This window comes from Acanthopagrus latus, chromosome 24 (genome assembly GCF_904848185.1).
Source record: "Acanthopagrus latus isolate v.2019 chromosome 24, fAcaLat1.1, whole genome shotgun sequence".
Taxonomy (NCBI): domain Eukaryota; kingdom Metazoa; phylum Chordata; class Actinopteri; order Spariformes; family Sparidae; genus Acanthopagrus; species Acanthopagrus latus.
Genome location: NC_051062.1, coordinates 3,569,362 through 3,583,372, shown reverse-complemented (window position 1 = coordinate 3,583,372; position 14,011 = coordinate 3,569,362). Strand labels below are relative to the sequence as shown.

At 43.1% G+C, this 14,011-nt stretch overlaps 3 protein-coding genes across 7 annotated transcripts in view; 2 read left to right on the top strand and 1 right to left on the bottom strand.

Moving 5' to 3' along the window:
- The first annotated feature begins 135 nt into the window (after positions 1–135).
- Positions 136–7,327, top strand: fastkd2 (FAST kinase domains 2). The gene is made up of 11 exons (XM_037091786.1): positions 136–1,241; positions 1,338–1,444; positions 1,606–1,714; positions 2,418–2,541; positions 2,712–2,851; positions 3,041–3,213; positions 3,841–4,004; positions 4,266–4,502; positions 4,673–4,763; positions 6,448–6,559; positions 7,041–7,327. The coding sequence occupies exons 1-11, from the start codon at positions 627–629 to the stop codon at positions 7,161–7,163; spliced, it is 1,995 nt and encodes a 664-aa protein (XP_036947681.1). The 5' UTR covers positions 136–626; the 3' UTR covers positions 7,164–7,327.
- Positions 7,328–8,057: 730 nt separating this feature from the next.
- Positions 8,058–11,612, bottom strand: si:dkey-1h24.6 (T-cell-specific surface glycoprotein CD28). 2 transcript variants are annotated; one of them, XM_037090404.1, is made up of 5 exons: positions 11,258–11,612; positions 11,014–11,172; positions 9,553–9,870; positions 9,335–9,465; positions 8,058–8,415 (listed from the first exon to the last, which is right to left on the bottom strand). In XM_037090404.1, exons 2-5 carry the CDS (start codon positions 11,096–11,098, stop codon positions 8,302–8,304), a joined length of 648 nt encoding a protein of 215 aa, XP_036946299.1. In that variant the 5' UTR covers positions 11,099–11,172; positions 11,258–11,612; the 3' UTR covers positions 8,058–8,301. The 2 variants fall into 2 exon arrangements, with proteins under 2 accessions (XP_036946299.1, XP_036946298.1); XM_037090403.1 differs by having other exon boundaries at positions 11,014–11,612.
- Positions 11,613–13,123: 1,511 nt separating this feature from the next.
- The window catches only part of raph1b (Ras association (RalGDS/AF-6) and pleckstrin homology domains 1b), a 43,432-nt gene continuing 42,544 nt past the window's right edge, over positions 13,124–14,011 (top strand). For 2 of the 4 annotated variants that reach the window (XM_037090650.1, XM_037090647.1), the window contains exon 1: positions 13,124–13,401. The gene's annotated coding sequence lies outside the window, so the exon portion shown is untranslated. Of the gene's footprint in view, positions 13,402–13,747; positions 13,817–14,011 lie in introns of those variants that run through there. The other 2 variants (XM_037090649.1, XM_037090648.1) reach the window with 2 other exon arrangements.

Genomic DNA, 14,011 nt, shown 5'->3' with positions numbered 1-14,011 from the left:
GACCTATTATTGCAAAAGACCACAGGTTGGTTTTATTGAGAATAATGCAAATTATTCTTGAGGCATTTTATGTGAGCATTAAACAATATTTATTAAATTGAATGTACGTGCTTTATCAAGTTGACAGCGGGGACTGAATATGGCGACGCACACGGCATGAAGCTGCAGCGTGACGTTACTGCTCGCTAGCTAAAATGTGAGGTATCTCATGTACCTCTGTTTCTCAGCCGTGTCTGCCAAATATTACATGGTACATTCGGTACTCTTAGTTACTTAGGGACATTTTTGTCTTTTTACTCTGTCGGTCAATACAACAAGTAAGGTGGGAGGCTCGTCACTTAGCTGACATTGGCTAATGTAAGCTAGTCAGTGTTGTTTACTTGAAGGGGATGTCTGCTGACCTTGTTAGAAGCCTGGTTGTAGTATCTTGATATACATAATTTGTACTGACTACTTAGGTATTTTAACGGTGTATGCGGCCAGAAATGTACAGAATGATAGTGAAAGTAATAGTTGCTATTACTTAAATCAGCTTAATACCTAAAGTTTTTATTTAGTCCACACAGGAGAGGCGCTTATATCAGTGACGTCGTAGCCTGTTCAATACGCCCTTTTAGTGCAGCACAATGTCTCTCAGGGTGACAGAAGAGGTCATGAGACGGAGCCTGCACTTTTGCAGCCGTCGGTTTCCTTGCTATCTTGGCAGACTCCCGGCGACAACGTCAATCACGGATGCGTCTGTCTCCAGTCAACAGCTGGCGCGCATCTGGCGCACAGGGCAAAGTCAGACATGCCTGCCCACGAGTCTTATCGGTTCGGCGAGGTTTTACTCCCACGATAGTCGTCACAGCGAGGACTTCGAGGAGAAGGAGCCCGCGGAGATCCAAGTCGCTGCCACAATGCAAGGGCAGCGACCGTCCTCTTTCATCGACCGCCTGGCGCTCTGTAGCTCCCCATCGGACGTGTTGGACCTCACCTGTCAGTACGCGCCCACAGCGAGACAGAACAGCAGCTGCCTCACCCAGATGTGGGCCACCACCAAGATGATGTCCGACGAGCAGGCTCGCTACGAGCTGCGGCTGATGTTTGAGCACCCCGCATTTGAAAAGCTACTGCAGCAGAGCATGAAGAGTGTGCGCTTCATGACCGGCGAGGACATGGCTTATTCTGTCCTGTATATGGTCAAACTGGGTGTCCCCCAACGCAGCCGTGTGGTCCAGACTTTCCTCCGGGCCAGCCAGGTAAGGAAGTAATAGATTGTGTTAAAGCAGACACACATGTTTTCACATTGGCATTATCTTTGATGGTTCTGTGTTGTTCTTATTGTCTTCTATCAGGAGAAACTGAATGACTTGGATGAGAAGGGCCTCTCTGTCTTAGCCACCTGTCTGGATCAAATAGAGGAGGGCACCCCCAATGTTGCTGCGCTTAAGAAAGCCATGGGGTCAGGATGATTAAATGATCCTTTAGAATGACTGCAAGGAAATAGTCAATGCATCATCTGATACACTTGAGGCCTTTTTTTTCCGTCGGGAATCACTATACACTTTTATCTCCTTTTCTCAAGTCTAATTTGCATTGCTGTTTGTTGCTGCTGTTTTCCAGGCTGCTGGTGGAGAGCCGTCTTCCTGAGATCAAGAATGTCGTGCTCCTCCAGACCATGATGCGCGTTGTGGGGAAAGATGCCCCGCTGAATCTCAAACGGAAACTAGAGGTCGGTTTACGAGTCTGGATTGTGACGATGTTAGGTGTTCAAGCGCCTGTGTGTGTGATTCTAACATCACCCGGGATTATGATTGCTTCCTCTTGACCCTTGACATTTTTGCCTCCGTCATCACAGTTGCCTCCGTCATCACAGTTCACAGTCTGCACAGTGTGTAATTGTTGAATGTATTGATATAGTGCTTTTCCAGTCTTAGCAACCATTCAAAGTGTTTTACACATGTCAGCATTCACTGATCCACACACATTCATACACAGCCTTTAGCCTTTACAGGACTTGTGGCCCAGGAACTCTCACACCAATTTCTGCATCATCTCACGAGATGCTACTCAGCCAGTGAAATCTGTGTATTTTATTTAGCGTTATGATTTGAGTCACACGACAGACGAGATGAGACACGACGCCAGGAGGAAATAGATAGCGGAAACAAGCTGTTAATCAAGAATGGACTCTTACATTCTTCATTCATCTTAGATCTGAAACCATGGTTATTGTCAACAGGGACAATGTGAAGGCACAGGAAATCAAATATTTTACGTGGCACTGAATCATAATGCAAATAATAGAATTAGATATTAACCTCTTCTAGACCTTTGCCTTCAGGGATTTCGGGGGGGCTGTCAAAATTAACAAATCGCAGACTGTCTTCACCCACTTCCACATCGGCGTTCATTTTACACTCTGCTTCCTCCAGGGAAAAGCTTTATCGATGACAGACCAGTTCAGCCTCCCCAACACCCTGTACATGATCTCCACCATGGCCACAATGGGGTTTTATTCCAAACCCCTCCTGGATGTCTGCAGTAACAAGATCAAAGGTAAAATATTTTCTTACAAGATGAAAATAGTCTGAATCAAAATGACGTCGCAAAATTGGATAACATCTGGCCAGATTTTGTAGAGCTTGTGTGTGGTTAAACGTTTGTGCTATAGCTCAGCCAACCTGCTATCCTTCTTCTGTTCCTCTTCCACATGTTCTCTCTGGTAGAAAAGCTCAATGAAATCCCCTTCAGCAGACAGTATAAACTACTGCTGTCCTGTAAGCAACTGCTCTACAGAGACTTGGATCTGCTCACTGACATGTCGGACTACGCCGCATCTATGATTGACATATGGTCCAACAAACAGGTGCTGCGACAGACGACTGTTTTCTCCCCACTTATTCTGAAATGTTAAATATTCATCATCGTAATTTACATTTTACTGCTCTTTCATGCCTGCAATCGTACCATACAAGCATTTGTTTCATGTGATATTATAAGTCATATTTGTCTAAGTTTCTGGACACCTAATGCCCTTTTCCTCCTCTCGGTTCAGTTGGTCATCTTCCTATCTGCGTTCGAGAGCCTTCACTTCTGTCCGACTTCCTTTATGGGGGCATTTGCCGAGAAGGTGATCGCCAATCCAGAACCTCTAACACTGAGAGACCTCCTCTGTGTCCTCAAGGTGTACTCCTCTCTTAACTTTGATCTGCAGCACCAAAGACAACAGTAGGTTGCTCATTTGCCTCCATCCCACTCACACACAGGCCCTTAATGCACAAGTCTGCATACAGTGAGCTCAGTAAAGACATCATCATTTTTTTTAGTTTGCTGGTACTCTGCCGTAGTTGCTGTCTTTCAACTTACTTTAGTCTTTGTTCAGACTGGGAGATCAGATGTGTGTGTCCAGTTGGTTGCAAGAGGTGAAAACCCAGAGAAAACACTTAAGTATATAAAACAATACTTATATGATATAGATCGACACATTGTGCCTTGTGGCATTTATCAGAATCATCATGATGTTAAGGTGTTAACCATCAGGAAGCCAAAAGCTGAAACCATTAGTCTGAAATAGTATAGTATAGTTCTGTATGCTAGTTCTATATTCTATATATGAGTTCCGGCTTTAAACTTTCATCCTTTCTCCGTGCACCTTGGAAGATGGTGAAACCTTACTCTGCCTCTACTATGGTGCAACTTTCAGTCAGTCAGACTGAGTATATAACTGTCCTTTAACATCTTGACATGGCAGATTGAGACCACCATGATGACAAGCTAGAAACCTTTATAATCATATTTTCTTCAACAGTAGTTGTTGCATACCTCCCATGCCTGTTGTTCATGTTGCTGTTCCAGGTTCCTGGATGGTCTCACTGGGGCTCTGGTCTCCTATCTGCCCAGGATGTCTGGGTTTGAGTTGTTAAAGACCGTATACCACCTGTGTCTACTGTGCCACTTCCCTCCTGCACCACTGGAGCAACTCCTGCAGAGCAGTACACTGGAGCAGTTAAAGACTACAGGCAAGACAGTGGACTCACTCACACATGAACGGTCCTGCCAGTCTATTCTGTCCTCTTCTTCTTTTTCCTTGTGACTTAATTCTCTCCACCTTTTTTCTTTGACTGCTCAAATATCATTGAAAAACTCGGGAGTGTACACGCACATCTAAGCCAAAAAGGGCAGGTTATCTATTAAGAAAAGGCAAAACATGTCAGAGAAAGACAGCTTCCACATTGCAGGCCACTACTTTTGGCATCTGAACCTTTTCTGTTTCTTTACAGTGCCCAAGTATCGCAGAAACTGTGAGAGAATGTTTCGAATGGTGGACGCGTCCCTCCGTCTCGACCGTCCTCAGCTCCCTCAGCACCTGACCGTCCCCCCATTTGTCCTGGGCAGCCCCACCCCCAGCAGTTCAGCAGACAAGCTGTGGCTCTTGCAGAGCCTGCGGAGTTTGGTGGGGGACCAGGCAGACACAGTGCTACAGGAAATGGTGGTGCTGGAGAATTCATACCTCATAGGTAAAGACAGAATCTTGGAGGACTGAAATGTAGTTTAAAAAAAGCCAAGACAGGCGGCTAATCGTTTTCTGTTCCCATTGTGACGATGACCCTAATATTTTTCACTTAAAGAAAATGGCTGTCTAAGAAACTGTGATGCTAGACCTGTCTCTGTGTGTGTTGACTCCTAGATGGTGTGATCACCAAACCTCTGACACGCCAACCCTCTGTGTCTGAAGCTAGTGAAGCAGAATGTCGCTCTCCAGCAGAGAGCAGTCAAAGGTAAGTTATCAGCAGCAGCTTCAGCCGTTATATCTTCGGGTTAGGGTTACTGGCACGTTCTGTTTTTCGGTTAATGTGCTTATGTCATGTTTGGTAAAAAGAAGGTGGAGAGGATGTTTGGGCTTTCTGCACCGTCAGTGTCGGGTATTGACGCACACCCTGATTGTATACGTCAACATACAGCATACTGTGATAAAAAGCATCAAAATATGATCAAATTCAACAGATAGAATAAAATAGTGCTGCAGAAGCAGGGCAGTTTTTCAGTTATATGGATCACAACACTGATAGCAGGTACTGCAGAGTTTGAATACCATTTTGAAACCATTTAAAAAGTTAGAGATGAGAAGTCAGTCAGTTGCATTTACTGAGCAGCGAAGTTGTAAAATAACTCAAGAAATGGTTGAAACAAGTGTTAAAAAAATCATGTTTTCTGTTTTTGCAAAAAAATAAAAAGTGTATCCACTTTAATTTAAGTTTTAGAATTTCATGTATTTAAGAGTTCATTTCCAACCACTGGAATAGTTTGAATATAACATTGCATTTATTGTTTTAACCATTTGGATTTCTGTATTTTTTTTATGCACAGAAGTCGTCTTCTTGGTGTCTTTTTGTCTGTATTTGTGTGTGTTGTTAAGATACTGGGATTTCTAGCTTCAATATTGCAAATATCTGTTTTCAATACCAGTAGGAAAAATTGACATGACATTGAAGGCATAACATTTTAGATTTTTATTTCAAAGATAAAACAAGGCTTGTGTACTGTGTGTTCAGCAAGGAAGCCTCTACTTTAATGTACTTCATTAGACGACCGGCCTGTGTAAACACTACGGCCATGCATATGTCCATCATCTGGTAAAAGGCTTAGTGATACTTTGAAAAATGAATATTGACATTGTTTAAAATACTCAGAATTGATATGTTTATATGCTTTCATAGACGACACTAATTGGCGTTTAACTCTCCTAAATAGTCATTTGATTTAATGATGATAAAAAAATAGCAATACACTTAATTCATAGAGCACTTTTCTTGACAAAGTGCTTCATAAAAACTAAAACTACAATCAAGAATAAAAAAGAGATAAATAGTTATATTTAAGATTTAATTTTTGGTTTTGTTTTGTATTGTTTTTTTTAACAAAAGATTATTTTCAGGAAGAGATTTAAAAGAAGAAGCTTTGTGGCCCAAGCTGGATCGTCCTTCGTCATCAGTCTCGCTCTGAGAAAGACTGAAAAGCATCTACATGCTCACCTTTCTCAATTCTCTACTTATATCTTTAGTCTGGGCTCAGTAAATCTTCTGTTTTAAATCACCTATTCAGTCTGCTGGTGCATGTTGCCTGTGCAAATTCAACCAAAATGGTTCTAGTAGCATTAGGTGAACAGAAAAGTTTTGTAGAAATGCATTTCAATAGTTGTGTTGCACAATGCCTGCTCTTAACTGTTACCGAAATTTGAATTATGAGTACAGATTGTCGCTAAGTGTGCATCAAACGAAATCAAAACTACAAACGTAGCGCTGTCTCAGTGAAGAGAAAGCCACAAGTCTGAGTCTCCTGCTCGGGTCTCACATTTTTGACGTTCTTACAACCAAACCCCCACTTTCATGCTGTCATACCTGCACCTAAATTCAAACCTTGACCTTTTTAAGCTGAGAAACCCTTTTTGTCTTGGTGTCCTAGAATCGCAGTTATTTGCACGCCAAGCCCTTTCTGCTATGGTACGTCTCACCTTCGTGGCCCACTGGCTGCTATGACTCGTCATCTGAACAGCCTGGGATATGACTGTGTGTCGGTGAGACTCAGAGATCACAATTTAATATTTCTGCATTCTACAAAGAGCTCTGTTATGCTGATGTTGTTGGTAACTCCTCATAATGACCATCATCAATAAATGGTACATTAATAGCTAAACTTTATAGAAATCAGTTACAACCATGAAGTGGCCATACAAAAAATATTTAGAGATGAGCTACACAGTATTTATTAACAATTGATTGTGCATCAGTTGCAACTTTTCAAAAAACTATGGCTTAATAAATGTTTTAGAAAGGATTTCATTGTTAACACTTAAATAACTATAAACTAAAGTTTAATTATCTGTTAGTGTACTGTTATTTAATGATAGTTACTTAAGGTTTGATGACAGCTGGAATGAATAATTAGGGAATAATTTCATCAGAAATGTTATCTATATATTTTTTTTTCATTGTTTTGTTCTTCGATGACAATAACTCACTGACATTTATTACCATGGTCCTACTCCTGTTCTCCAGGTAACGGAGCACAAGCTGCACGCCATGTCTGAGGAAAAGAGGATGGAGTTCCTCAGCAGACAGCTTTTTCCAGAACGCCACGGATCAGACGCACAGCCAGAAACGGTGCAACTGGGAGCTTGAGGGCAGGCGTGAGTGTTAAATGGCTGCCAAGAGCCAGACGAGGCTCGGTCGACTCTCAACCTGTGCAAACGTCGTGGACGCGCAGATTTTGTTGTGTACTTCGAAGCTTTGAGGGGATGAATTTATTAAAGTATTTGAATAAATGTGGTATGTTTTGTAAAGTTTGTGAAAGAGTCATTTCTTCACTGGAAGAGTCACTCTATGGAAAGGGGAAAAATCTGTCAACGTGAGCCTTTTTTGCTTTTAATCACCTCACCCTAAAAAAAAGGGCATAAAAACCTAACAGAAACAATATGTTAATCTCGCTGATGCTTGCGGTAGTCAATGAGTAAGATCACGCTGCTGTATTACTCTCATAAAGCCAGTGTGTGCACTTGCATAACTGCACAGAAACTGCAAGGTGAGCAAGGTGAACGTAGAAACCCTTTGAATTGGCCACATCTGCAGAAAAGCATGAGGAAGGGAGAAGAAGTAGCGGGAGGAAGACAGGAAACGGTGCAGATTGTTATTGTTTGAAGCGTGCCTCTCCCTCTTGTATATCTGGTTCTCATCTTCCGTGATGGTAACGATCCGAGAACACATTCTGATTTCTTAGAAATAAGAGCATGCGTGCTGAACAGAACAGTGTAGTGTTCATCGGCTGTATGAGATTTCGATTTTTGGAGCGTGTAACGGCTCTTTTTCCATCTTGAAAGTGTGGTCTCCCTTTATCGGCATGATCTCAATCACACAGGTCTACAGCAGGAGAGAACCCTTCACATGTGGTTGAATCCCCTCATTTCGACACCACCTTCTGTTTCGACCACAAAGGCAGGGGTTCCAAATACAGTTTATTTGTGTGTGATAGGCAGAAACGGTGTGTAGGTGAAACAGGAAATGAGCAAACCAAAGCTGTTGGGTGAGATGGGTTTTTTTTCTTTCTTTTTTTCTTTATTGTTTTTTTTTTTTTTTTTTTTTTTTGTTCTCAGTACAACTGTAAAAGATTTGCTACTTCTGCTGAAACTACCGGCAGACACAGCCTCACAAGCAATGTTCCATTTAGGGCAAACTACGACGAGGGTCCCCCTCCATTTTTTTTTTTTTTTTTTAAATAAAAGGTGATGAGGGGTGTGCAAATAATCCCATGGTGCGCAGGTAATCAGAAGTGTCGTGGGAATCCATTTTGAACCCCTCTCTTCTTCCTGCGGTCCTTTGCTGGTTTGGGTTTGGTGTTCATGTAGTCACTCTGGGAGTCCGTCCTCCTCAACTTGACCTGTGACACACGTGAAGACTGTTAGACAAGTGACGGTTACGTTTCAGAGTGCCAAAGTGCCACGTGACTGATTCCAACTTATGGGGGTATTTTAAGGCCAAGGGAAATTAATATTTACAACAAGGTGACTGGTTGATGTATGGAAAACAGACATGCATACATTTCTTAAGAACAGTTGGGGGGGAAACAAAGAAATAAAAGCAGCTGGGGGGGCTACGTGACCTTTGAAGAGTGTGACAGAATATACTGCATAGATCAATCCACCCATCTACTGTCTGCACTGGCACGTTTGTTGGACAAGTGGCGGGTTACACTGTGGACAGGTTGCCAACTCTGACAGAAGATTTATAATCAGTCACACCTCTGGGCAAGTTAGAGTCCCCAACTATCCTAACCTGCATGTCTCTAGAGTATTGGAGGATGCTGGACTACTCTGAGGGACCCCACGCAGACATGGGGAGAACGTGACAACTCCACACAGAATCAAACCCAGCACCCTTTTTTCCATGCTACTATGCCGCCCTATTGCAAAAAAGATCATTTGGATTTGTTTCTTGGTAAACTGGCAATAAGTGTTATTGATCTTCATGCCATGAGAGAGTATGTACGCAAAATATTTCATACAAACTTGTTTATCTCCCAGTTTGTTCATAATCAAAGAAACATTGGTTCCCTATTTCTTTGACGGCCAGAATGAAAAAAAAAACTGAAAACATGAAATAAAAACAGACAAGTCGAGTCGGGTCACAGCTCTTTAACTTCCGAGCTGAGCGTCAAGTCGTTCATTATCTGTCAAGTCAAGGTGCAAGTCATCAAATCGCTGACCCAGGTGCACGTCTCTCCGTTTCCTGCATCCAAAAGGTCAAAGAAATTCATTTCAGACTCAAAATTCCAAGCATTTTTTTGTGGAACAGCTTACCCAGTTGAAGATGGCGATTACGGTGGCAATTACGCTGTAGAGGCTGACAATTGCAACAATCAAAATCCAGTAAAATCCACAGTACTGTACTGTTCTTACAGGGGTTTCATGGGTTATATTGCAATGGTGTCCTGGAAGAAATAAGCACAGAAAGGATTCAGTGGACTGGACTATGTGTGCGCAAAAGCCAGAGGTGCTTGTTTTTAAGGAATAGTTACCTTCCACGAGTACAAGGATCAAATCACTTGGTTCTGTTTTAAAGGGAGGAGGGAAGGAGACTTTCCTCTCGCATCTGTAGACATAATGGCTGCTGGCGTTCACTACGCTGAGCACGAAACTGACCGATTTGTTCTCTGTGTTTTCGTGCAGACCCACAGTGGAAGTGCACTGTGCCGTACAGGCACCGGGGTTGCATGTGTGGTTGTAAACCAGATCCTCGTTCTGAAAAAGGTTGTATGTCACCTCTTCCCCTTCTGCCTTTGGACATGACACGGATACGTTTTCTCCGGCGGACACACAGACGGTTGTCAGCCTGTCTGGAGAGAAAAGAGGTGAAAATGATTCAGGGTGCAAATTTTAATTCTGATTCCTGGCACACACACACACACACACACACACACACACACACACATTCAAAGCTACTATCTCCAAGTATCTGTGATGAGCAAAGGCCAATGTGACTTTTCAACACTTTGAAACTCCTGCATTAGAGAAACGATTGCGTTTTCATGTCGCAGTGAGTTGAGTCAGGATGCCTATCACCAAACACCTTTGCAGAGGAAATGGCTTGTCACAGCCACAGCTCCTGCAAAGACAGATTTATTTGCATTTAATCTCGCTATCTGTGAAGTCAGCCCTCGAAACTCAAAACTCGTCATTTCACAGCAACTCCGCCCCCGCACGGAATTTGTTAAATAATAGCACATCTTGAGCCCATTTACCTCTTTTTAAGCAGCCTCACATTTCACCTGAAAAGCACTGTTAAGTGGCGTACTTGAGTCACTCAAAAGGTTGTGGTTTGGGTGTTATATAGTGCAATTCGTGCCAGCATAAAGGCCTTCTGCACCATAACCCGAAGCTGATGTTGTGTTTTTACAAATAACACTCTGTTTTTCTAACAGTTAATACACATATTCAGCCAGTAATATATATAATCCGCAGATAAACAGTCAATAATCGAGAATTTCTTCACTATACCCCGCAAACAAACACATTTTTCATCCTTGCGACTCAACTTTCCATATTTTAGGCACCCAAACTAACCAGAGCTGTCAACCCGAGAAGTTACAGTACCTACCCTGTACATGTGCCAGCACCACAGTTATCACATAATCCACCCACATTAATATTCAACATCATCACTACATTACTTTTGAGGGTGCTAACCTCAAGAGTGTTGAAACCCACTGAATACAAAACCACATATGCTTGGTTAAGATTCAGTCAGAAGGTAGTTTTGGGGGTTTTTTTTTTTTAGTTTGAATTGAATAGTTTTGAAATGATGCCACCCTCTGCCATCACCACTCTCCATTCCCTAGCAGCAGAGACAAGAGTATTTTTGACTTAATGATCCTTTATCTGGCTGATGTTTGCAGATTTGGATCTTGTTAGAATTTAACACCCAAGCGTAGGAAGCGCCCAAAGCCCGAGAATCTGCGCGTTATTCCGACAGAGCTTACCATAGCAGGCGCGGCTGGCCTGGGGCTGGCTGGCGTGAGACAGTCTGCAGCACGCAAGGATCACGAACACCCAGCGAGCACTCATCTTGATCTTTCGCACCGAGAGCGTGAACTTGCCTCCAGCAGCAGGATGGTGCCCTCGAGGCCTCTCCTCATCACCTACAAGAATAAAAAATTAAAAAAACAAAAAAACAAAAAACACTTCGAGGTTCCTCAGACTCAATGTAACGAAACGCAGACGAACTCTGATCTGTCACCCCGACATCACCGGGCCCGGTTCCATGCGCACGCCCCTCTGACTGTAGCGCATCATATCTGCCTCTGATTGAAGCACTCCCACGGTGCCGCGATGACTGAACCTTTACACATCCTCTCTTGGAGGAAAAACATCCTGTGACACAGACTCCTCCTCTTGCGAAGTTTCCATCCTGTCCCAGAGTTTTGTTTTGTTTTTTTTTTTAATGACATTTGAGGTCTGAAGTTGTGTTACTGTAAGAGCAGGTTCCTGTATTTCTGTCGGCTTTAAAGGTCATGGCAGGACAGTTCTGCTCCCTGTGGAAGCTGCTGTGTACCCAGTGTGGTGTTTTATACTGGGTCATTGTGTAGGGACAAAAATAAATATTATTTGCCTGAAAGTGCTTGTAATTTATTTATTTTTTTTAAATGTAATTTCTGGTGGGATACGGTACGTGTTTAGGTTGGCAGTATGATAAGAATAGTATTGCAACCACAGCTTGGAGAGGTGGAGTGAGTGACCTAAAGTGCAATGACCACATGGAAAAGGTTTACTGGACAGAATCGGGATGCACCAAATACACATGAATGACATTTGTGTCATTGCCTCAGGAAAAAAAAAAAAAAAAAGGACAGAGGTGGCCCAAAGGCTGACTTGGCAGGGAGAACATGTCAGGGAGATGTGCTGGAGAAACTGCCTCTGTACTGTATGAGTCACCGAGTGTGTCACACTTACACACTGATATAAGTAGGTGAGAAAAAAACAGTAATGTGTTTGCGCTTCAAGAGAAGGTAATTCCTTTCCATGGTGTAGTAAATTCCGAATCTTTGATTTTATTTTAATTTTTTTGCGCGTCTGTACCCACAAAATGGGGTTGAGTGGAATAAGCAATAGCTTTCTCCTTCCACTAGATGGCAACACAGCACTTTATTTTTGTTCAGCCTGTTGATAACGTGTCATGCTGCTGTAGGGGAGGAAGACAACTTTAGGCTGCAGTCTTCTAGTTGCAAAAATATTTAATTTCCCTCCCCATGTCCTGCTGTGTGGAGTTCCAACAGCAAAGAGCAGGGATTACAGACCACGAAAGGGTAGAAAATATTTACTTTGTGTGGCAACACATGGTGACAGATTCGTTGGATTGTGAAGTGGGGATTATAGCATTTCCAAAAAAAATGTTTGTAAATTCTAACTCGGAAAATGGATGAGGGGGGATTGACGGGTTGGTAATTCCATGTGTCCATATGGATGACACGTAATCTCCTAATCTGGAACAAGTCCCACTTGTCTGGCGGTGGTTGTGGGGTGATGGCTTTAAGCGAGCATCAGCAAGAATCCATGCTGAGCTCCAGCGTGGTTAAGTGTGCACCTCCACTCATGCTTACTATGGTTTCGTTGTTTTTATTGTTTATTTATTTTATTTTATTTTACATATTTTACCTTGATTTTTTAAAAATAGTCTTTTTTTCCTTTTTAGCATGCATTGAGTAAAAGAGAGCAAAATATGTTATTATTATTATTATTATTATTATTATTATTATTATTATTATTATTAATCTACTACCAGTGACTTCAGGGAATAACTACTGGATGCTGAGGCTGCCTTCACTGCTCCTGCAAAACTCCGATTTTGTCCCGTTTGCACTGAAGCGACAAGATAAAGAGGCGCAATTGCGCATCCAGTCGGCATTTTAAGCGATTAAGTTGCAAAATGTTGCGCTAATGCGTGCCAGGTGGTTAACTCGTACCCACAACACAGCAGTTTCTGTCTTTCCAGGCAATATGCAACATTTGCCGAGGGCCTTTCCTCTTCTCTCTCGCCAGTTCTTCTGTATGATATTTTCGACAGGCAGTGAAGGCATCGTTGGGATCTGGGCTGGACAGGAAACGACGGAGACGCGCAGCGTGTCTCCTCCTCAGCTCCAGGAGAGAGAGAGAGAGAAGAATGGGAAAGGGACTGGGAATGTATATCTAGAGGAGGCAGCGTGTGAAAACATGACAAGGGGCAGTTTTTAGCTGTAGTCCTGTTTGAAACAGATAATTACGCATATCACATCAGGAGTTTTCCTTCTTTTTGCCCCTAGGGACAGGGATATTTGGCTGCCATTGGAGAACACCGGGGAAAAGAGGAGTCGCTTTGTGAATCCCATTTGGCTGTAAGTGTATTTTTCTTTACTATTCCGACATGTTTTAATTCGCCCCCCTTCTCTTTCATGGGAAAGCACACTCAGAGATTTAAAATGTCAGTCATAAATACAGTTCAGGGTGCCAAACACTGGCAGCCCATCCTAGATTGTGTCCTCTGGAAAGGAAAGGAGACGCAGGAGTAGCTGCGCTGCATGTTCGCCACACTTCTTAAAGAAAAGGACCACCAGGTTATGAAGAAACAGCCCGAGGTGGCTGCGTTGTCTGTGGGAAACGGTGTCTGTGGTGTGGCTGTGTCAGTGGGGGGCTTGTGTCCCCCCCTATGCGGCCATTGAACAATCCCTTTCTTGGGGAGAAAGGGCGTGCAGCGTTCCGGGCCGACTTGGGAAAAAGAGCCGCAGCTTCCACGGGAGAGGCAAATTGAACGTGAGCCTATTGTTGTGATGTTATTTGCCGGTCGTGTTGCCAAACCCAGGCGTTCCGGACTGTGTCGTGGCCGGTTTGGAGGTATTTTTCAGCCTCATTTTCCTCCCCCTTGCGCCTAACAGGACAGAGAGAGAGACGTATAGTCTCCACCCTGTATAACGGGAGGAGGCTATCAGCTTAATGGCCGATGGGTTT